We start from the raw sequence: 24839 nt of genomic DNA on the forward strand, positions 1-24839 counted from the left end.
GGCTGGCCGACTGGTAAAACAGGACAAGCAGTGAACTGTGACAAAACCGACATCAGAGTTTAATGCAGGGCAGAGTACAAGTGTGTCTGAACACACACTTCACTGAACATTCCTAATGATAATGATGGGACTCCAAAGCCTATGCGTGTGCCAATTTTAACACCACGACATTGGCAACTGTGACTGAAACAGGCACGTGACAATAGGCACTGGACATTGGCAGTGTGGCAGAGCATTGCGCGGTCTGAAGAATCCCGATATGTTCTTCTTCGTGGCAACGGGAGGTGTAAATCTATCTGCTTCCAGGGGAACATCTCTTCGGCACGTGTACTGCGGGACAGAGACAAGTTGGTAGCTCCGTCACATTCTGGGAAACACTCACTCGGTCACCTGTGGGTCCGGTGGAGCTCGTGCGAGGCACTGTGACGCTCGAGGAGTATCGTACACTGGTTACAGAACAGGTACACCCCTTCGTGACAATCACGTTTCCCGACAGCAGTGGCATTTTTCAACAAGATAATGCCCCGTGTCACGAGGCCAGGAGTGTGACGGAGTGGTTCGAGGAACACAGTGGCGAGTTCCAATTGATGTGCTGGCCCCACACCCGTGCCAGATCTGAATCTCATCGAATACATCGGGGATGTGTTTGAATGTGGCATCAGAGCTCATTGCCGTCCCTCTCCGGCACCCTAGAAGTTTATGTGAATTAGGTGACTTTTGTGTGCAGGTGGGGTGCAAGCTTCCTCCAGCAACCTACCGAGCCCTCATTTATTCCGACCACGATGCGTCACTGCTGTTATCTGTGCCAAAGGCGAACATACTGGCTGTTAGGTAGGGGTCACAATGTTATGGCTGATTGTGTTTTCATTTCTATTACACTTTTGAAAGGTGAAGTAGTCCTAATGGCAGAATGATATTTTTCATGTTATAATTACAATTTAACATTTTACGCATTTTTTCCCTGTTCTTGTACTGTAAAATGTTGCTTCTTGCCAAATTTCATGATTCTAGGTCAATGGGAAGACCCTAAAGGTTTTAATGAGTGAGTTTGCGGGTTCAAAATATGTGGCATAAAAGGTTGTATCTTTTGATTGTATTGACTTAGAAGCTCAAATGTTTTACTTTGTAAAGGAACCGTAGATATTTGTATGTAACATAAATTTCACTGTAATACATCTACATGTTCCTGAGAAAAAGTTTTCTTTCAGTTGGACAGACAAGTGAACCTATAAGGGTTCCACTTTTACCAACTGAGATATGGAACCCTAAAAACATCCATAAAGTGACTCTCAGCAAGAGTTAATTTTCTTTATGAGAAATAAGCTCATTTTATTGTCACTGTCAGTACATTCAATATTCATCAACTACAGATGACCTACATCCCCCCACCTCTCTCTCTCTCTCTCGCTCTCTCGCTCTCTCTCTCTCTCTCTCTCTCACACACACACACACACACACACACACCTCTTTCCCTTCCCGTATCCTCGCCAACTTAATGAGAAGGATCAATATGTGGATGAGTGGAAAAGAGTGCTCTCCCACGAATTTTGACAACTGGATGTGCATTGTGCATGTTGACAGCACACTCTGCTCCCGGTCACAGGTAGCCGCGTCTCGCTGGTAGGTCCCGGTACAAAGCGGCCGTCGGGCAGTGGTGATGCTGCGGTGCCGCCCGGCAAGAAGCTCTGCCCTGAAACTCCCGCTTCGTCGACCACCTCGCCCTCGTCTGCGTCGTCGACGCCTGCAGCTTCGCCCTCCCCTGGCCACTTCCCGGCTGTGTGCGGAGAGGTGCAGCCTGGGCCGGCTGACGGCGTGTCAGTAGGGAGCGCTTCTGCAATTGCCGCTACTGCTGTGGAGCACGAGAAAAAGGTTTGCAATCTCACTGTGTACTGTTTCATTTTGTATTGAAAGGACACACAAATTTGACTTTTACTATTTGTATCTTGATAAATGAAACCGAGTGTCTGACGCATTAGAAAATCTTTGATAAATACGAGAAATCTGTATTGTTTTGGTTTGTTCGATAAAGCTGCCACCCAAAATGATGCTGTAATTTGATGTCCTCGGCTATCTGACATATTTTACTTGAGAAACAGGGGAAAGAGTGTCACTGAAATCATACAGGATTTGGGATGGACGTTTTTCGTGGCGGTGGAATCATCTCAAGTAATTTCAATCACCAACTTTCTCCTCTGAATGCGAATATATTTTGCTGATGCCGACCTACATAGGAAGATGTGACCGTCGTAATAAAATGAGGGAAATCGGAGCTCGCACTGGAAGGTATAGGTCTTCTTTTTTTCCGTGTGCTGTTCGAGATTGAAATATTAGAGAATTATTGTGAAGGTGGTTTGATGAACTTAAATGTGATTTGCAGAGTTTAGATGTAGATGTAGAATGTTTCAACGTTTTACTGTTAACGTCACTCGTTTGCTTACTGAGCCGTGTGTAATGTACTACAGTACAAAATGACGTCAAAGATATACGAGTGTTTGACTGTCACAAAACTTTTGGGATACCATCATCCAAGCTGACAACAGTCGCAACGTTCGGACTGGTGCCAGTGTATGCAGGGAAGAAGCGAGACCCAGCTAGGTGAGATCCTACATTTTGAAGAATAGCTACCAAAATGGCTCAGTGGAGGACAGAACATACTTGATGGAGGTTATGTACTTAAAGAAAAACCGAGCGTGGTGGTGCAGTGGTTAGCACACTGGACTCGCATTCGAGCGTGGTGGAGCAGTGGTTAGCACACTGGACTCGCATTCGGGAGGACGACGGTTCAATCCCGTCTCCGGCCATCCCGATTTAGATTTTCTGTGATTTCCCTAAATCGTTTCAGGCAAATGCCGGGATGGTTCCTTTGAAAGGGCACGGCCGATTTCCTTGCCAATCCTTCCCTAACCCGAGCTTGCGCTCCGTCTCTAATGGCCTCGTTGTCGACGGGACGTTAAACAGTAACCACCACCACCACCACCACCACAACTTAAAGAAAAGTCTATCGTCCAACGCAATTCTGGGCAAGACATCAGTGGTTCTGCCGATGACCGACACTGTCCAAAGACGGCCAATCTTTTCAAAGCAGTATTGCAATATGTGTGTGGTCTCGATGCAACTGATCTTGACACCTGACCGTACGAACGTCGGATGACGTTTGGCAGTGTTCAGAACAGTTCGTTTTCATTGGTCGAACGGGCGACATTCCGACATGTGAAACAAAGATCGTGAGAAACTTGTGAGTTTAGGACAAGAAATAAGGAGTTTGTGGCATTCTGAGGATGAGAAATATAACAGGTTTATGCCTCAGAGTCTGTGGTCTGAAATCACCCGAACAATTAAAAACTTATTATTATTATTATTATTATTATTATTATTATTATTATTATTATTATTATTAATTGAACATTATCTTATGCATGTTCTCTGGCTGTCTGGCTATTTCAGCTTCATGTCTATAATTAGTGCAAAACGTCATCTGCAGTACAAGTACAATCTGTATTGGAAAATTCTTCCCTAGATTATAACCTCAAAGAATTGCGTGTTCAAGTGAGAAAGGAGCCAAAACGTCGTGCCAGCTTTCCGATGCGATTGGTGCTATTATGGCAGCAGTGGCTCGTGTAGTCCAAAATGGTTACAGCAAAAAGGAAACAGAGAAGACTTAAAACGACAGTAGTGTGAGCCTCTTCTCTCCGAAGTAGGGTAAGTTCATTGAAGTTGTCACTGACCGTGTCGGACAAACATTTGATTTTACTCTGCCAAAGGAACGGACTGGCTTTAGTAGTGGGGTAGCACAATGGGCAAGTTCCAGGTCGTGAGGAGTGATTACGAGTGGCCACTCTGTGTAAGATTCGTCTGTTCTCGAGAGAGATTTTGACTCAGTTTTGGCAAAATGTGTGCCACCAGCTCTCGACAAACGAGGCGTCGGCCAGCTGCTTGTGTTAGCACGAAGAATAGTATGTACGTCACTGCTACAACTTCCCAGCGTAGCGATAGACTCGGGTGAAGAAATTCAGAATCACCAAAATTATTCACAGCACACTCACAGGAAGACCTGGGGAACTGGAGAAGTAATACGTGTTAATGGGACACATTGGGAACACTTTCACTCTCGCTGGTGACATTGTATCATTTGCACAAGGGCAACAGAGAGGGAGAAGCGCGAGTTTTATTTCAGTCGACGCTACGTGCCGGTGATGAGGATGAAAATTACGACTAGGACAACACGACACCTGGCCAGGAATCGAACTCGGGCCTGCTGCACGGGAGGCGAGCAAGTTACCACTTAGCTAAGCAGGCGAACGAGGTGGTTAGATGAAATGCGATATCACGTCTGTTGTGCACCGCTGGAGGCTTTAATGTGTTGGCGAGTCTGCAGAAGTGTTAGAGACTATTAGATGGCTGGGAAACGACGTAATATATTGGAATGGGAAGAGAAGATTCTGATGACATCTCGAGAGAATATTTGAGTCACTAATGTTAAGTTACTCTCTGCCCATTTTAATGCCTTCTGTTCTATACATTTTAGTAATCACCCAATCTGTGTGTCAGCAAGAGTTTACATATGATTTGTATTCATTGCAGGTGGATTTGAAGATGTGCAGCAAATATCCGGAGCTCTTCGAACCGCATAAATTTGCACCGAAGGATCTTCTCGCATTACTTAAGAACTTGGAAAATGAAATTGGAGTGTGTGAGCTAAGTCTTCAAGAGGAAAATGATAAACGCAACAAGTACAAGGTATTCTGTGTGTTATTTTTAAGATGCACATGTCATTTTACATTTTAGTTATTTTGTATGTACGCTTGCCGAAGGAATTCTTCTGCAGAGAGGTTATATCTTGTAAATAGAAGGGACAGTTGTCAATCTTTTTATATTTTAGGAATTACTAAAGCTAGAAGCTGAATTCCGACATTACTCGGCAGACAAAGTTTTGAAGTTTTGGGTAACCTGTGTAGATCAACGGCAAGTGACAGGGGCACCGTTCTAATGCTTTAGACGACCTGGAGTGTGGTGTGAAACTGGATTGCATGCAAAATTCACACCTCTCTCACATCAGTTGACTTACTTGCCGCACAGCTGATCTTCTCTGGATAGCCGGCTTCGTCGATCTCCAAAGAATACTGCTGGTTAACGGAATTTATCAGACTCTCTCTCTCTCTCTCTCTCTCTCTCTCTCCCTCCCCCCTCTCTCCCTCTCTCCTTCTCTCCCTCTCTCCTTCTCTCCCCCCTTCCTGAAATAAGTGATACTCGCAGAATACTTTTAGTTCAGTCTTCATATGGTTTAACGTCCACAAATAACAAATTCATTCCTTCTAACATAAGTATTAGAATACTTGCAAGTCAACTGACTTGTCTTGTGTTAGACTTGATTAAAAACATCTCCAGTATATTTGGTTCTACAACCACATAATATATGAACCTGTCTTGGCTCTAGCGAGTCCAATACGTGAAGTTTAATTAACAATGTTTCAACTGTTCTTCTTTTTTCTTGTTACAACAGTCAATGATATAAAACACCATAAGATACATAAACACACCTTGTTCTTCCAATACAGCTTCCGTGGCGCGAGCGGCAGAGACTTGTCGATGCCGTTAGACCGTCGCGTCTACCTTGTGCGCGTGGCTCCTTTCCAGCCTGCACACACAAACACGTGTCGCACAGTATGTACATTCTCTCACACTTATTTTTAAAATATTGTGTGTTCGTCACAGTAGAAAGAAGGGTGGTTCCAGACTTTACGCGGAAATTCTCGAATCACTACAACGTTGCTCGTCTGTGGGACCCTGATGACCACAACATAGGAATGACCATTTCCTGTGTTGATTTGCAAAATTGTTGTATACCTCGACACACACTAGACAGTGCAATCTGTGACAAATTTTACTTCTTATCGACAGAGTCAATCTTTTACAATTTTGACATTCACTCCATCGGTTTCCTCTACCTTGGAATGTGTGTATGTGTATTTCTGGTTGTGCCTTTGTATTTTTAATTTTATGTTGTTCTGTACTCTCATACGCAACCTCTTTTACATTGTATTTGTAAGTGTCTCCTTATTTCTACATTTGTTTTTCCCAGTCTTCTGTTTTTCGTGCAGAACTCATTTGTACTGTCCACAATCTTCTGTCATTCTTCTTCAACTAGTCACAGTTCTGTTAAACACCATTTTCAGATGGGAGTATATACAGTAGTTAGTAACAGGAACTATATATAGCCGGTACCATTAAGTATTTCGAATTATACGCGTTCTGTCAGACTACTTTTCCATAATGCGAGTGGTAACTATTTCTGTACTCAGACTTTTGTACGTATAGAGAACAAATCTTTTATCTGTTCAGTCCGTACCAGTTTTACTCAATTCTCCAAACAGTACATTCCGGTCGAATTTATCAAAAACCACCTCTAGGTGAGCAAATGTGGGTTACGTTTTCCTGTTCACCTCAATTCTTCTTCTTAAAATCATTTGTACTTCTGTTACAACTTCACGGTCTGTCTGTGGCAGGTGGACGACTGCCGGCGGACGCACAACTACGACGAGTTCATCTGCACGTTCCTGTCGATGCTGGCACAGCAGGGGCAGCTGGCGGACCTTGTGCTCCAGCACCAGGTGCAGCAGCACAAGAAGTCGCCGGCACCCGCCCGCACGCTCCAGAGGTGAGGCACCCGACACTCGACGTCTGGGACAATGTACGGCGTTGTATTCTCGAGAAGTCTTCTAGCCACCCACGTCTCTGGAACCTATTCCGTACGCTCTGACCTTCGTTAACTGTCTGCAGTGGTGCACTGTGTAGAATGCTCTCTGTAAATGTAGGACACTGTAATCTTCTTGTCATCCTCCGTCCATGTCTAGCAGGATATCGTGTAAGAGAAAGGGGAGCTGAGTTTCACACGAAAGGTACTGTATAAATCTCTGCCAATTTGTGGGCGGAAGCTTTTCTGTCTCGTGGAAATCTATTATATTCGAACTTGGAGTATGCCCGAAATTCTGCAGTGAACTGATGTTAAGAGTACTGGCCTATCATAATGTGGGACCGTTCATTTACCCTTCACACGTACGAGAGTCGCTCGCACCATGTTCCAGTCGCTCGGGACTTTGCACTGGGCAAGAAATTCACGGTAGTGCGAGCTGAGTGAGGTACCGGTGCCGAAAGGTACTCTCTGTGAAACCGAATTGGCATTCCTGGTGATTTTTCGACTCTGTCAGTAGCTTCTCGACACTAAGGATGCCTACTTCTGTGTCTTCCTTACAGCAATCTGCGTGACGGTATGTCTGTATGATATTCCTGTGTAGATGACTTTTTAAAGTGAAATTTAAAGCTTCTGCTTTTCTTTCTTCTGTTGCCACACCAGACCAGTTGACAAATGACGAGATAGAAGCCTTTGGCCCAGTTACTCATTTTATGGACACAATTTTCTCTGGTTCTCAGTAAAATCTATCACTTAGGTTTGACATTGGATGTTGATGTAGGCTTCACACATTGGTCTTTATATCAGTAAATTCCTACCGACTTTCGTGTGTCAACAGTACTGTGTTTGTGTTTGAACTGAGAGTGCAGCAGTCTCTACTTTTGTTAGTAAACAACAGTGGATCCTTTCCATCGTAGCAGTTGACAATGAATATAAATAAATGTAACATATTGTGCATATATAGAAGAAGAAATCCACTACTATAAAACAACACTATTGATGGAACATTGCCGAAAACAGTAACCACCGTAAAATATCTTGGAATTTCTATCGGAACGAACTTAAAAGTAATATAATGTAAGTGGACAGATTAAAAAATCTACATACCAAGAGGCGGCAGCGGAACACGCACACAAAAGGATTGAACCTTTCCTTCTCATCCCGTCCGGTAAGTCTCCCCTGTCCCGGGGTTCTGGGTGACTTTTCTAAACTGAACCCTTTTCCCTAAACCTCTCCAGTCCTTTCCCTTCACCCCTCTCCCGTCCCCTTCAACTCTTTCACCAGGAGAAGGAGCCACTGGCTCCGAAAGCTTTTGAAAGTTCAATCCTTTTGTGTGTGCGTTCCCCTGTTGTCGCTTCGTGAGTAGATTTTTCTCTCTCCATTTACATTATATTATCAATAATTGATTATTTTTGTTGAACTTAAGAGTAATGACTATATAAAATGGAGGAAAAGTAGATGCCAGACAGATTTACAGGAAGAATCCTAAGGAAATGTAATTTGATTGATTCTTCAGTATCACTGATCATTATGGGACCGTTACTGAGTAGGATAAACAACTTTTTTCGAATGATTCTACAATCTTTACGGCAGAACTTAGTGGCCGATAACAACATCCAACGATTAACTAGCGTTTGCTGAGGCCGATTACACTCACATCATAGGCGGACTCAGTTTTGACCTCAATAGGCGCATTAGTTTTGTCGATTGCAATGAACACTCCCCTTTCTGTAGAACCTATTGACTTTTTTTCAAATATACACTTTGTGTCTTGTTAAATATTTTGGAGCCTTCTACTTCAGGTTTCATCCAGCTCTTGGTTCCGTGTATAATTTGACGATGCCATCTTTCCTGGAGAGAAATAAATTCCAGAAATTCTGGAACTTCGTTACAAATGCTTAGGTGATTTACTGTTAAAATTTTGACATTCAGAATGTCTTCATCAAGAAAAGCTCGTGTCTGTGGGAAGGGTCCCATCGGTGCAGGCTGTGAAGCAGTCATCGGAGTCGACTGCACTGTGTTGTGCGACACACTCGACTGCCAGATGGCCGTCCTCTGTCACAGACGGCTCGTTGCGGTGATTCTCAATTAGAATTCCACACAGTGGCTGCGGGTACATTGGTAGATGATGTGGCTGCTTTCTCAGGTAGCCTACTGTTGATGAGGTAGGAGATGCCTGTAGCACTGGAGCAGATGGTAGTGGGAGGATGTGCGGGACAGGTCCGGCATCTAAGACTATCACAGGGTATAAGGCATGAGGCGAGGGATCGGGAGCAGGGTTGCGGGAGCAGGGTTGGAATAGAGATGGACGAGAATATTGCTTAGGTCAGCTGGGTGAATACTGTAGTGGTAGGGGTGGGAACGATAATGGTGAGGATCTTTCTCATTTCAGGCCACTAAGAGAGGTAGTCGAAACTGTGGCAGAGAAAGTGATTCACTGGCTTTGGTCAATGGTTGTATCGAGTCGTGAGAGGGCACTCCTTTGTAGCCAGTCAGTATGTAAGTGGGGGTCAGTAGGTGACCCGATAATCGAGACACAAAAGACCTGTTTCAGTCTTCGAAGGCCTCGGTGAGACCCTTGGCTTATTTGGAAATTGTCACGGAATACTCGTCACTGCAGGTGGCTAGGCTCCGAGGAATTTCTGAGTGCGAAATGGGTGCCAGCTGTCAAAATGAACTCGTCATCAGTGATCCGTAGGTTTTGTGCGGCCAGAAGCACCGAGCGACAACATCTGCGAGTCGAAGATCGACATTGAGTGAGGTGACTCGTCGGGCCGAGGAGGAATGGGTGAAGTGTACGGGGGAGAAACTGTCGAGGTTTTAGAGTAAGGTGGAGGCTGTGAAGATATCGTCGGTTAATGTTGACTAGGTGAGAGATTTGGGAGGAGTTTTTCTAGGAAGGGTTCCTCTATATGACCCACAAATATGTGGGCATAGGAAGGTGTTGTGCATGTGTCTGCAGCCATACTGCAGATTGGTCTGTAGGCGATGCCTTCAAAGGATAATTAATTGTGGCTAAAGGTGTGTTGTTCATCATAGTGACCAGAAAATGAGTGTGTGGCAGCAATGTCATGGACATCTATCCTTCCTTCCTTCCTCCCGTCTGTCTGTGTGTGTGTGTGTGTGTGTGTGTGTGTGTGTGTGTGTGTGTGTGTGTGTGTGTGTGTGTGTGTGTTAGATACAGAAAGGTAACTGTTTTTCCCAAAAGTAGCCACAGATGAGTAATTTTATCATGTGCATGCTTTTAAGAGCTTTGTGAGGTTGCATTTTTCCTCAGGTGTGGAAGAATCATTAGAGTGAAGTAAACTGAATTCTTCCCTCATTTTCTTCTGTGTTATCACCGTAAGAGACAGAAGTATGAAACAATTTCTAGTGACTCTGAAGTGAAGGAGAAATGCATTTTGATAATAATCGGATGGTTGTGAACAATTCCATCATCTTAAAATTCATTTGTAACTGTCTTATATGAATTTGTTAAAGTTACTTTACAACCCAATCCCAAAAGCAGATCTGACGTTGAACCCTGCCTTGAACAGTCCCAACCGTGATTTCAGCTTGACTCACCGCCACTACCTCAGAACCATCCCTTACAAACCTTCCAAGAATTCCTCACATCAAGCATTACTTCACAATCTTTCCTCAGGTCCTTACAACATGACCCTAACCTGTCCTCAACAGAACTGCAGACTCTGCATTCCCTAAAGGCTGATGACTCCATCATTATCCTCCCAGCAGACAAAGGAACTACCACTGTGGGACTTGCCCGAAAGGAGTACGATAATGAAGGTATATGCCAGCTGTCTGAAACCTCTACTTACAGCATCTGTCATCAGTATCCCATCCCTGTGATTCAAACTGACCTGCAGTCCGTCCTTAAAACCTATAGGCCCACCACAAGGACTTACACCTAAGATCCACAAATCGTGACCATCCTATAACAGCTGGTTTCAAAGCTCTCACTGAATGTATATCTGACTTAGTTGATCAACACCTGCAACCTGTAGTACAAAGAATTCCCTCCTATATTAAAGATACAACCATTTCCTTGATCATCTGAAATCTGTGCCCGTCCCACTTCCCACCACACACCTCGTACTTGTCACCACTGATGCCATTCTCCAAATTAAATTTCACACAGTCCTATTCTGAATCCCCTGCCACTTTACTTGATGTTGATCTCATCCTCACCGAACACCGTCCACACATTTGTGTCCACATCAAACCTAGTAACAAACAACAGTGCTTTCATTTTAACAGTTGCCATCCTTTCCGTGTCAAACTTTCCCTCCCGTACAGGCTCGGCATTCGAGGCAGACGTATTCATTCGGGTGCAGACTCTTTACAGCAATACACCGTCACTCTCACTTCGGCCTTCACTGGACGTACTTGTCACAACAGCCCATTTCAAAAATAGATTTCCTGGGCCATCAATCCAATCCTTGTACTGCTGATCCCTCTAAGAAACAACTTCAGAGCACACCACTTGTGACCCAGTAATATCCTGGTCTCGAATGTATCAGTCAGGCCACCCTAAAATCGTGTCCAGAAATGAGATCCATTTTGTCTGAGATTTTGCCTACCACACCCAGAAAAGCTTTTCGTCGCCCTCCCAAGCTCCGCAGTATACTTGTCAGACCCTATGTTCCTTCTGCACCCATCTCCCTACACTATGGCTCCTACTTCTGTGACCATCCCCACTGCAAGACTTGCTCTATTCACCCTCCTACCACCACCTATTCCAGCCCTGTAACTGGCAAAACATATACTATCAAAGGGAGTGCCACCTGTAGAACGACATATGTCATATACCAGCTGTTGCCTAAACACTGTTTTGCCTTTTACTTCGGTGTGCCTACCACTCAGTTATTAGACAGGATGAATGGGCATAGGCAGAGGGAGTATACAGGCACCCCACAATATGCTGTACAACATGACAATCGTGACCACGGCACCTGTTTCACCACACGCGCCATCTGGATTCTCCCCCAGACACCAGTTTCTCAGAACTCCACAGGTAGCAACTAGCACTACAACATGTCCTCGGTTCTCACCTCCCAAATGGCCTTAATTTACGTTAATTCCTTCCGTCTCAGCATTTATTCACAGTAACTACTCCTTTCTTTCCCTTTTTCAGTTTTCTGCATCATTCATTTTCTGACATGCCTATTTTCCGCAATCCCCCGACCTGCCTCCGTTACGTGCAATGCACTTAGCTTTTCACTCTTATTAACTCGTGCATGATGTTTTAGTAGTAATCTCTTGTCTCAAATATTACCCTGTCTTCCACCTTTAAGCTATCTGGTTTTCAAATCTCGACCAGTGCAGCCCCGACAATCAGTCTTTCCTTCTCGTCCAATCCGACAAGTCTCCCCTGACCCAGGGTTCTGGGTGACTTTTCTGAAATGTACCCCTTTCCCTAAACCTCTCCAGTCCTTTTCTTTCACCCCTCTTCCTTCCCCTTCAACTCTTTTGCCAGGAGGAGGAGCCACTGGCTCCGAAAGCTCATGTAAGTTAAATGCTTTTGTGCGTGTGTTCCCTTGCCGTCGCTTGGTGAGTAGATTTTTTTATCTATCCATTTATATTATGTTATCAATAATATTATTTTTCTTGTTGTACTTGTTTGTGTGTTTGACAAGGAGAGGTACCCAGTGGTGGGTTTGATTTTTTCAAACCACCTATACAGTGATGTAGGTTAGGGTTCCAGCCATCACACACTGGTCGACCTTCGTTTACTAGTAATCACTGAAAGAGCGCTTCAGAATTTCACGTGATTGTCTATAACCTTAAATATAGTACCAATACACGGACTGGAGGGGTATGGGGTCGGTTAAGGCGTATTCCTCACATGTGGAAGGTTGTGGGTTCCAATTTCCTCAGGTGCTTTGAAATTATTTATTTTCTAATCTTTACCAAAATCATTTTGATCATTATTTTTATTCAATTTATTGGTTGAAATGTTATTTTCAGTTTCCAATCATTATTCACATCATTTTAATCATAATACGAACTTTTTGATTTGCTCTAATTTTTTCTTGCTTTCATTCTTCTTTCATTTGGAATATTTTTTCATGTGCTTTTTAATTATTAATTTGTATTAAACTTCAGTTTAATTTCTTCTGTTGTAAAATCTTATATTTTTGTCTATGTTTTTGCATTCATTATATTTATTCTCCATTTCACTTGAATTTCATGTTACTTACAACCCCTTCTTTCATTTAAATCTTTATCTGCATTATTTTGTCCATAGTACCACAAGAATGTTTGTATGACGATTATCATCCACAAAAATATAAATGTTGTAACAAAAAATACATTTTTGACACCATTGCACAGTCAGTATAAATACATTATTTCGTCTTTCGTTTTTAATTGACAGATCAGCATTTTCTAATGGCTAAATATTATGATAGGTAAACAAAAGTAATTGATTCTACATGGAGAAGAGTGAAACAAAGAAAAAAGTAAGAGCAAATATGGAAGTTAAAAGTTAAAACGACATGCCCAGTTCTGTCCGTGCGAACTTGCCGGATGCTACGAAATACTTATGTATTTTTAAGAAACAGCCTTTCATCTTTATTGAGTAAAGGACTGAATTTCTTTTCATTATATGCCATAGCTACTGTGCTGCATCAAATTAAATAAAACATTGCGCAAAATTTTAAAGATTTTTGCAGATGTAAAAATGCTTGTGTAAACTTTGTGTATGGCTGATTTTAGTGCATGCATTCCAATGAATGAAATTTAGATAAAATATAAAAATGTTATTTAAAATTGAGAGCAGAAGGATATCTGATTTCATTCTCGAGTTGTGGGGGTTTATATCCAAAGGACGATCGTGACACACACTTTCACATCGAAAATGGTGTGGTCGTAACTATCATCGTGTCACATAAATGATTCGAGATATAGAACCTTCATTAGGCTGTTACAGTCCAACAACTTAGATGTCACTAAGGGTGTCTGCATTTTGACCAGAAAACGACCACGATATACTGTTCTGAATGGACTTCTAACGATAAGTATTCAGGGGCCAGCAGCCAACTTGTCACATCCTTACTGTAACTATTCTCCTGGGGGCTCATAACACACTAATTAATGTAGGTTACCAGTCTACCTATACAAATAAACCGTTGTGTCTGTCTGTCTGTCTGTCTGTCTGATTACGATAATCTCCAAAAGTACTAGACAAATTTTTGTGGGGTTTTTGCAGGTAACTCGAGTGTAGCTCAGGGCAACATATAGGCTTTATTTCATCAAAATCCTCTCCAGGAGGCTGACAGCTGTTTTGTAAGTTCATGTGTGGCACACACAGGGTCACGAGCTATTGCGGCCGTTATTTTGCTTCCGGGCTGCATTACTTCCCTGTCTGGTTTTTGGTATTCTGTTTTTGTTCCTCTTGCTTCTTCTCGCACCTTTGTTTTTTGGCATTTTTGGTCCCCTTTTGGGGTTTGACCTCACCTTCTAAATTTTCTCTCGTTAGTATGAGCTAACTTGGGAAGAACACCTTACTAGCATCTTCGGTGTGTGGCCTTATGCCCCTTCCTACTTTTCCTCAACACCGGTGTCCTTTAACCCTAGGGAGCCAGCACAGTAGTCAATCTATGTTGTGGGGTCATTACATACCTTCTCAGTTGAGCCCCCTGACAATAAAGGCATCACTCTTGTGATACCTGGACTCCTACCTCCCCTGCAAACCTAGGAGTGGTCGTTCGACATTCTGGAGCGTCGGAACTCTTGGCGACAGCTGGATCTTCTAATACTTCTTTTTATGACGTGTGGCCTTCCTTTCCACGGCTGCACTCTGGGAGGAGGGCGAGGCTTGCTGACTTGGGGTGACACCCATCCCCTGCTGCCAGGACTGACAGGGACACTTTCACTGCCACTAAGCCCTTATTTTTCGTGGACAAGTTTGGCGAAGTGGACTCTCTGAGTAAGGTGCAGTCTGTTTTGCTGTTTTTCATAACTCTTGCTGCAGCCCTCCCAAAATGCAGCCCTTCGTTCCCGTAAGAATCTCGGTGACATCCCGGTGTCCGATCACTCCTCACTAGTTCGCGAATACGGTTCGGGGAGTCACCTGTCATAGGGATTTCATCCTTCAAACTGACGAGGAATCACGTGCCGATCTAGAACGACATTGTGTTCATTCTGCTCTGCGCGTTCAGGAAGGCCGTAAGGACAACCACTTTTATAACGGTGCCTTTATTCTGGCAGTTGAAGGGGGGATACTATACCGGAGAAGGTCGAGGCTACACGCTATTGTTGTGAATGAGACTGTACATCCTGCCATACGTGAGGTGTTTTCGGTGTCTACGTTTCGGGCACACGTCTTCCCGCCGTACTACGAACCCTCCTTATAGGGGACGTGGATACCCACTCCGAGAGGGGAGCCCCGGTGTTCCACCGCCCGTGTGTGTTAATCGTCACTCTCTACTCTCACTGGATTGCCCGGTTTATAAGAAAGAAAAGAAGATACAGAGTACAAGTCCCTCGATGACTGAGGCTCGTCAGAAATACGACTGTCATCACCTTGCATCTATGACATACTGTGACTGTTACTTCCTTTTCCCAGCCTCTCTCCTCCTTATTTCAGTCCAGCCCCTGCTCTCCTCTCTTCCTGCTCTTCTGAGCCCACACCCTCCCCACTGGGTGCCACTCCCCCTACACGGCTGGAGGAGTGTCTGCCTTCTTTGACACCTGCCGGTAATGGGGCCCCTTCCTCTGGCATCTCCCAGACTGCAGGCCTGCTGCCAGGACTCACAGTCCATATGCCCTGAGGTCGTCCGCTCTCTCTCAGTTTCAGTTCTTGCTGAAGCCTGCTGTCTCTCTGGGCCCCGCCCTCCTCGACCTACGAAAGAGGAGAGGGAGGAGGAGGAGGAGAAGAAACGACACAAGTCCCGGTACAAGTCCTCTCCATTGTTCCCGGAGATGCTGTCTTCGGGCTTGTAACCTGTGTCAGACCTCTTGTTTATGGATGTCACCCTGTCCTTATTGGTGACGGATGGTGACCTGGCAACGTGACCGGCTTTGGCCCATTCGGATCCCCGCTCTGTGTTTATCCGTAGGAATTGTAACAGATACTACCATTATCTTCTGGAATTACAATCCCTTATTTCTTTTCACTTCACAGCTTGTGCCATTCTCCAGGAACCTCATTTCAGCGGTGCTCACTCACCGGCCCTTCACAGGTTCTGTGCTTCCTCTCGGAACCGGCAGCCGGCCCTTTGAGAACTTCCGGTGGCCTTTCCGCATCGGTCCGTACGGGCATTGTCAGTATATCGATCCCATTTCCCGTCTCGAGAGTTCGGAGGCCCGGGAGAATTACATTCCACAGGACTCCGTATTAAGTGTCCCTCTTTTTCTCATCACGAATGGAGTCGTGGCATCTGTCGGACCGTCGGTCACCTGTGCTCTGCGTGTGGACGATTTACGTATCTGGGCTGGTTCTCATTCGGTGGTCTCTGTGGAGTGGCAACTCCAGGGTGCCATCCGTCGCACTTCCGCGTGGACACTTTCACACGGTTTTCAATTCCCTCCCCCTAAACCACGGGTTGTGCATTTCTGTTGCCGTACTACTGTCCATCCCGATCTGGAGCTCTACTTCGACGGCCTCTGCCTGACTGTGGTCCCCCTGTTCCATTTCTTGGGTCTTCTTTCAGACGGCGAGCTTACCGTATTTACTCGAATCTGAACCGCACTTTTTTTCCGGTTTATGTAATCCAAAAAATCGCCTGCGGCTTAGAATCGAGTGCAAAGTAAGCGGAAGTTCCGAAAAATGTTGGTAGGTGCCGCCACAACTAACTTCTGCCGTCGAATATATGTAGCACTACACAGGCGTGCTTTGCAGGCACAAAGATAAATACTGGCGCCAAAACCTCAGCATCAGTAAATAAATTTAAAAAAAGGTGGAAGATGAGCTTTTTTCTCCGCCCCGACTTTCGACCACTGCATTTTCCTACATTATCCGACGAAGTAAATACAAATTCCGTATTGTTCATCTTCGAATGTAGCAGCAAATCAGTGTACTACAAAAATCCGACTGGCAAGACTGTTCGGGATATTTGTCAATATGGCCAACTCTACGTTCTGAATTTTTTCCTACTTGTGAGAAGAGATGGTTGCTAATAGGAATTTTTATGAATTGTGAATCACATGCAGTATTCTCTTCACCACAAGAATAATACGAATATAAACATTTTGCCATGTATTCTTTCGTGTTTGCTGCTATCTCATTTAAATCCTGTCTGCCTACTAAACTACGAAACTAGAGTGAGACAACAGCAAACGCGGAAGAATATACATATCGTGTCATGTTTATATTCGTATTATTCTTATGCCTAATAGTGATACAGTCAGAAATGGAGCACGACAATTGACTAGATTTTTAAATCTAAGATGACTCTAATTTCTGTGCAGAATGTCATGTACTGAAGAGGCGTCTGCAAAGATTTTCAAACGGAGAAAAATTTTCGCTAAACTCTCGTTCAGAACATCGTCTATCATATGCAGTCTATTATTTGGTTCTTGTTGATCATTATCAAAGAAAGCAGCAGTGTAAGTAACAACAAATAGCAGTCTCTTGCCATTGTTTCGCTAATGAGACGATTCCTCTCTTTCTTTTTTTTTTTTTTAAATTGTAAGCGGCGGTTGCGCGCACAAAAGCAAGCAATGCCGTGAGTGGCGACAGGCTGTAAACACTCATTATCAGAATGCGACAAACAGTGCACGACACAGTACAGTAATGCATTTTCAGCTTAGAGTGACGTAAACACCTATAACAAAGACAACGGCACTTATCAGATCGAAGAAAAATAAGCAATCAATTCAAATCAGACGAAGCACATGAAAAAGGAAGGGTACCCGTATAAATACGGACAGAGCGCCTGACGCATAGCAGTGGCTACCTCGTAAAGCTTAACTGCTAAGCTTACGACTCGAACCAAACTACTGCAGCTGTATCGTCATTCATTATACCTAAATTGTGTCTCATATTACAGTGGACCAACTTTGTTTTGATTCGGAGGTGCGACCAAATACTTTTCTCCCTCCTTGAATTTAGAGTCTCAAATTTCAGATGCGGCTTAGACTCGTAAAAAAAATTTTTCCCTCGATTTCGAGTCTCGTTTTTCTGGTGCAGCTTAGATTCGAGTGCGGCTTTGATTCGAGTAAATACGGTACTGGGTTGCCACGTATCCACCTTCCAAAGACTGGCTATTTCTGTAAACTCGGTGTCCTTCACTTCCTCGCCCACACCTCTCGGGATTTGAATCGTTCGACTCTTCTCCGCTTTCATCGGGCCTCAATTGTCATGTCTGGACTACGATCGTCAAGTTTGTGGCTCAGCCGCCCCGTCCACACTGCCATTTGGCCACTTGCGCCTTTTGCACTGCTCTGTGAACAGTCTTCTTGTTGGCACTGGGTTTCCTATGCCATTGGTATCTGCTCTTTTCTTCCAGCTTGTTCGGTGCCTGGCCACATAGGTATCCCAGGTGATGAACTCACCGATCATCCGGCTGGGGGGGAGGGGGGGGAGGGCGTGCAGCCACTTACCTCCCGTTCTACGTGACCCCTCCAGGGGCGCATTTGCAACTTTACGTCAAATCCGTTTTTGCTCAGTTGCTGGACGATTCCTGAAGGACCGCCCAATGTGTAATAAACTTCGTGCAATCGAGGGGACCCCCATATGGTGCATTTTTCCCCGCAACTTTCTAGGTGAGCATCTACCGTCCTCTGCCATTTTCGTATTGGCTGTACCAGGTTGACCCACGGTTTTTTTCACGCCGTAATGAGGCCCCCTGCTTCTGATTGCACATCTGCCCCTCGTGGTGATCCATAGTTTTTTGGACTGTCCCTACCTTTTGGCCCCTCGCATTAAATGTGCCCTTCCACCTTTCTCGTCCCAGGCGTCGGTGGATGACCCTCGCTCGATTACATCCGTCCTTATTTTTTCTATACCAAAGCTGTCCTCCAGTGTTTAAGTGCCTGAATTTCCTGCCACAATTGGAGTCCCTCAGTTTATATTGATGCCGGTTTGGGAGGCATTCGGCTTTGCCTCCACACCAGCCTGGTTTTCCCTACCAATTTGTTTTGTCTAATCCTAGGTGATGTTTTGTTTCCCCTTTTCTAGTGTTTTCTTCCCCCGGGTTTTGCCCCCACAGTGTCAGAATTGTCGTACTGTGTGGGGATCGGAGTGGTCAGCAGCGGTGGTGGCACCCAGTCGTGCGTAGTGCCCTTGCTTCGTACCTGCTCTCAACCTGTGCCACCTCCCCCCTCCCCCTCCTGTTCTTTGCACTTCCTGTTGCTCCAGCATACCTTTTGCCTCTTTTCCTTTCCAGTTGACTGGACTGTGTTGTTCCTCCCTTAATTTCTGTTACCGATGACCTCGCTGTTTGTCTCCCCCACCCCAAGTGACCAGCCAGCCAACCAACCATTTCATCAAAATGGGAACACAAAGAAAAAAAGATACTTTAAAATAAAGTATCACTTAAAATCGTCAGCTTAGTAGTTTGGGTGTTTATCGTAACAGCTCAGTATATCAAAGAATCACTAGATAGCAGAGTTAGTTTCTTCTTTTAACTCAGGACAGATGTTTTTTCGGAAGTTTATGTCAGTGACAGAATTAAGTGCCACAATCTAATCTTGATGAATAAAAACTGGCATTGAATTTATTGAGCTAATATATACAGATTTACTGATTTCACTTTATGTATTAAAATTTTAACGACGTTGCTTTTCTTGTTTCAGTAGGTTTTGTTTATATTCTTTGCCAGGAAAACGAAGTAACTAAGTCTGCTTTGTTGTTTGGGTGCCTGCTCTTTGATATTTTGGTTTAGTTTTGCTTACGAATGAAAATGCGTAGGAAATTGTTGTCTGTCTGAATACACCAGAAGGACTGAAAGGCAGAAGACTGTGCGGTCTCAAGACTCCAGTGAAAAATCACAAAGTGAGACTTGCTGCAGCTTGAGAAAGTCGAGCTTTAGCATGCCCTTTTCAAATTACTTCAGAAAGTCAGGCGCAGTGTTAACGTCGCTCGAGATCGCCATACACTATCTCACTCCTCAGAACCCTTCACTCACAGAGACTTTAAAGTTATTTCTGTGCAATGTAACATCTTAGAAGCAGAAATTTTGGTGGGAAGAGGCACAGGCAAGCGAGGTTTTATGCACTGAATCCCAGTTATTGCTAACTATTTACTGTTTCGCTTATGGAATGCTGTGACCGTGAACAAAGCGCGAAGCTAGAGTTGTGTGTTGTGGGCTGGGTCTTAGTGTCAGATGCTTTTCTCACGGCTAGCTCTATGTAGCTCTCTTCCGTGTTAGTGAAGCAGAGGAGTTCTTCCTTAATGTTGCCAAACGTACTAGTGCTTCGGGTGTTGCATACAGCTCAGCTTTATAAGTCGAAAATAAATTCCACTTGTACGAAGCCTCTGGGGCCACTGTAAACAAATATCTGAACAACGCCTGGTTTCTCAGCTTGTTAATAACAAGATCAGTCCATACATGGCCCGAGGTGCCAGCCCACAGTGTTAATATTAGCTCTCCAGCAGAAATGTTTGATGAGCACAAAATTAACTCATTTGTAAAGTAGTCGGATGTTTAAAGCTATTTTATATATGGGAGTTGACTGGTATATTACTGACTGAAATGGAGCATCTGTTTTCTGAAACCTCTCTTTTGTAGATTTCCTCATCTTATGATATTCTGTGGTGGGTCTACACACGTATTTAATCCCCCCATTCCCTGTTTGCTCTTATAACATTCCAATTTTGTTTCAATTTGCATTAGTGATGTCTTTGGTAGTCAGTGCCACATCACCTGCAAAGGTGTGTCAGTCGAGTTGAACTCTCAGAGTTTACATCCTAGTGTCCTAGGTGGTGTGTCATTGCATCCACTTATAGCCACCCACTTTCATACTCCTCTGCCTATTTCCAATTGTTAGTTAAGTTCATACATAAATTTTACAGTCAATTTTGTCTCTGTTTCCTTCATTGTCCTCTGATATGATCAAAATCTGGCTAGTATCATGAAATATTCTCATAATTGATTGCTTTATACTAAAAATATCTGCCTACAAAAGTATTAAAACATGGACAAATCCCTGCACGTTTGTCACATACGTGTTACCTGTTTACGTGTCCCTCGAGGACAGCAGTGTGGTACTGACAATGCATAATAAACAGCATAATTGATGTATGAGTAGAATTTCAAATGGTCCTTCCTTTTATGACAGCAACTGCTTGTAACCATATCTTTGTATAACCTTACAGGTAAATTATTGGTACCATACCTTCTTTGTCTTACTAAAAATAAAAAAATAAACTTTGTTATCTGCCGTTAATGTATCATTTTATAAATAGCATTAATAGTATAATACAATAAGACTTCATAATAAATCTTTCAGTTTATCCAGTTTAAATAAAATGTACATCGACAACTTTTGTTCACATCATTCACACCTCTGCTGAGGTCTGTATAAAGGTATTTGCTGTAACTGTCATATGTATCAGTGGCTCTGGATGAGGGACTACTTCAGTGAGTTGCACATTGAGGACTCCTTGAGTTCTGTTGAAGAATATCCAAAATTTCTTTTGTTACACCTAACCTACTGATCGCATCAATCTCTAAAGCACTCTCACAGTCCTGAAAGTGTTCCTACTAAAAAATTTGATTAATTTTAATATCTTAACTATATTTGATTTTTACCACTTCTTTAGCATTCTCCACAACACCCAGATAAATTCTTGTTGATTTGAAGTGGATTGTGTGTATCTCAACAAACAGAAAATTATTAACACCTAACTGCATTACATTTCTTTCACCACAATATGTATTTCATCTTTTCATAGCAAGGTATTTTCAGTAGTCTACTGTTAAGCGGGTATTACATGATGATCTGCTGCAAACGGTACTGGTCTGGCACGACAGCCATCTAGCAGTAGAATGGGTGAATCTGCGAAAAGTAGCACACACATTATCCATGCACCAGGAAAGAGAGCAGATCTAAACAGCTGTCAATTTGCGCATGCGCATTAGGCAGCGATAATGCACGCATGCGCAGAAGGGGCTACTGCAGTGTTTCCTGCTTGTTATTTGCTTTGTGGCTAGTAGCTCATTTCGTATTGGGTTTTTTCTCCCTGTAAGTAGGTTTTCATGAATGCAGAGAAAACCATTTTTTTGCCAGTAGACTCTCTTGTACTAGCTGTTTGTGAAAGCATTATTTCTATTGATTACTTCATATTCTAGAAATGAAATGGAGCGGAGAGGATTTAAGCATCTTAATTCAGGCATATGGCGAGGAAAGGTGTACGTGTGACTCGGCTGTATCACGTCGGTCAGAGAAGGGACCAAACTAAGCGCTCATCAGTCCCTCTGACCTTAGATTAACTAAAACTGATAAAATCCCAAATTAGGAGCGGGAACTACAATGTCCATAAAATGATAAACTAATGACAGGAAGGAAGGAAGGAAAAGGGCAGAAGAAGAGGTGAGGGAAAGAAAGTGACTAATGATAGGGGGTGGGAAGGAAGAAGCACAGGAGACAAGAGAGGCGCTCAAGACATAACAGACCCCGTAAGGAAAGGAGTGGGAAGGCAGAGGGCCGGGGTGAACCACCTCCCTTAAATAAAGCGAGAAAAACCCCCATCGTGAATAAAACGTAAAGTGGGATCCGCCGCTGAGGCATTGTCAGCTAACACCAGGGGTAGCGAGACTGGAAAGATAAAAGTCCGTCGCAGGGTGTCTAAGTTGGATCAGTCCAATAAGATGTGAGCCACAGTGAACATCACTTCACAATGACAGAGAGGGGGGTCCTCACGACGGAGGAGATAACTGTGAATCAAAAAAGTATGGCCGATGTGGAGCTGGCATAGGACAACAGAGGCCCATAAGGAGGACCGCCACGGAGTTGTAGAACCCTTAATTGCCCTTAGATTGTTTGCCGAAGAAAGAGTGATCCATTCTGCATCCCAAAGGTCCAAAACTTGATGACGAAATGCGGAGCGAAGGTCTATTTCCGGAATGCCAGGAGGTGGCCTGGTAGTGGCTAATTTAGCCAGGCGATCGGCAAGTTCATTGCCAGGAATCCCAACACGGCCTGGGGTCCAAATGAAAAATACCGAGCATCCACGTCGAGCGAGGAAGGAAAGGGAGTCCTGCATAGCGATGACCGACAGGTGGCGAGGGAAGCACTGGCCGATAGCGTGCAAACCGCTCAATGAGTCACTATAGATAGTGAAGGATAGCCCTGAGATGGGGCGGATATGGTCCAGTACATGCAAGATGGCTACCAATTCTGCAGTAAAAACACTACAGCCATCTGGCAAGGAACGAAGTTCTGTGTGTCGCGCATAGGTGTAAGCAAAACCAGTGTGGCCAGCAACCGTGGAGCCATCAGTATAAATCACTTCTGAACCCTGAAAAGAACTGAGGAGACAGGGGAACCGGTGGCAAAGAGCCATAGCAGGGACAGAAACGTTTGAATCGATTGAGAGATCAAGACAGAGTTACAGCCAAGAGATGCACCACGGAGGGGTACGTGCATCAGCAGAGTCGAAAGGCGGTAAAGGCAATCGCTGGAGCTCAGAAAAGAATGACTGAATGCGGACAGCTACGGTAAGTCCACATCGTGGCCACCGCTGCGCAGGGTGATCTCCGTGTCCGGATAAAGGAGACCACAATTAGGGTGCTTTGGGGTGCAGCGAATGCAGAGCGTGTAAGATATCAGCTGTTGCTGGCGCAAAACTCACAGTGGTGGTATCCCGCCTCTGCGAGAAGGCTAAGTACGGGGCTAGTCCAGAAGGCACCAGTCGCAAGTCGGACCCCACAGTAGTGGATGGGGTCTATTATCTATAGTGTGAAGGCGACACAGAACCCTAGACAGGACTTCCCATAGTCTAAATGAGACTGGACCGACGCTTGATACAATCGCAGGAGAACAGAGCGGTCCGCATCCCAGGAGGTATTGCACAGACACCTAAGAACATTGAAATGTGACCAGCACGTCCTCTCCAGCTGGCGAAGATGAGGGAGGAATGTCAGCCGGACATCAAAGACCAGACCCAAGAAGCGAAGGGTGTCCACCACCTCGAGGGGCTGGCCGTCGAGGAACAGTTCCGGATGGGGATGGACTGTACGGCGACAGCGGAAATGTATGACCCGTGTCGTGGCCGCCAAAAACTGAAAGCCATGGGAGAGAGCCCATGAGTGTGCCCGACTGATTGCTCCCTGTACAGGGCATTCTGCAGCACCCATTACGGAGGAGGCGAGGTAGACACAAATATCGTCAGCATACAAAGAGGGGGAGCACTGTCGCTCCAACAGCTGTCACCAGACCACTAATGGCTATGAGAAACAGAGGGACGCTCAGCACGGAACCCTGTGGAACCCCATTTTCTTGCCGATGGGGAGAGCTGTTGGAGGAGCCAACTTGGACCTGAAAAGAGCGACAAGAAAGGAAGTTATGGATAAAAATGGACAGAGTGCCACAAAGACCCCATTCGTGAAGAGGAGTCCCAGGAGGGAGCTCCAGTACCGGCGGCCACTGAAGGAGGGGAGTACTTCTCAGGAGGGGGAGAGGGAGCGTCACCCGAAGGGGTGGGGGAGAAGGAGGAGGAGGAGGCCGAAGGCATGGGGGGTGAAGGGTGTGGGGCTGGGAAGAAGAGGGGGGTGGGATGAGGCATGGATGTACTTGAAGAAAAAGTAGGTCATGGACACGGGATGGAGTCAGTCATATTTTTGACAAGCCTCAGTGTAGGTGAGCCGATCTAAGGTTTTGTACTCTAGAATCCTTTCTTTCACAAAAACCGGGCATGTAACGGAGTGTGGAGAATGCTGCCCATTACAATTTACACACATTGGCAGGGAAGCACAGGCACTCCCCTCGTGGATGGGGCGCCCACTGTCACTACAGAGGGGATCAGTGTTGCAGCAGGAAGACGTGTCCAAACCGTAAGCATTCAAAGCACCTCATCGGTGGTGGAATATAAGGTTTTACATCACACCGATACACCATTACCTTGTGAGATATACGTCGGCAATCATTTCTTTCTGAGTAATATGCATATAATGCCACACAGTGATTTTCTATTTGTATCGTAATGCCTTAGCTTATGGAAGTTCATGTTTGTTTTGATTGCATCCCTTGTTTATTTCAGCAT

General features: G+C 44.6%; 1 protein-coding gene across 2 annotated transcripts in view; it reads left to right on the top strand.

Annotated features, from left to right (window-relative positions):
• The window catches only part of LOC126210143 (ubiquitin carboxyl-terminal hydrolase calypso), a 154922-nt gene that overhangs the window by 123904 nt on the left and 6179 nt on the right, over positions 1–24839 (top strand). Inside the window, exons 9-12 of one of the 2 annotated variants that reach the window (XM_049939293.1) lie at positions 1604–1869; positions 4582–4737; positions 5556–5661; positions 6504–6655. In XM_049939293.1, coding sequence (XP_049795250.1) covers positions 1604–1869; positions 4582–4737; positions 5556–5661; positions 6504–6655 — 680 coding nt within the window. The remainder of the gene's footprint in view (positions 1–1603; positions 1870–4581; positions 4738–5555; positions 5662–6503; positions 6656–24839) is intronic. The other variant, XM_049939294.1, reaches the window with a different exon arrangement.

This window comes from Schistocerca nitens, chromosome 10 (assembly GCF_023898315.1).
Source record: "Schistocerca nitens isolate TAMUIC-IGC-003100 chromosome 10, iqSchNite1.1, whole genome shotgun sequence".
Classification (NCBI taxonomy): Eukaryota; Metazoa; Arthropoda; class Insecta; order Orthoptera; family Acrididae; genus Schistocerca; species Schistocerca nitens.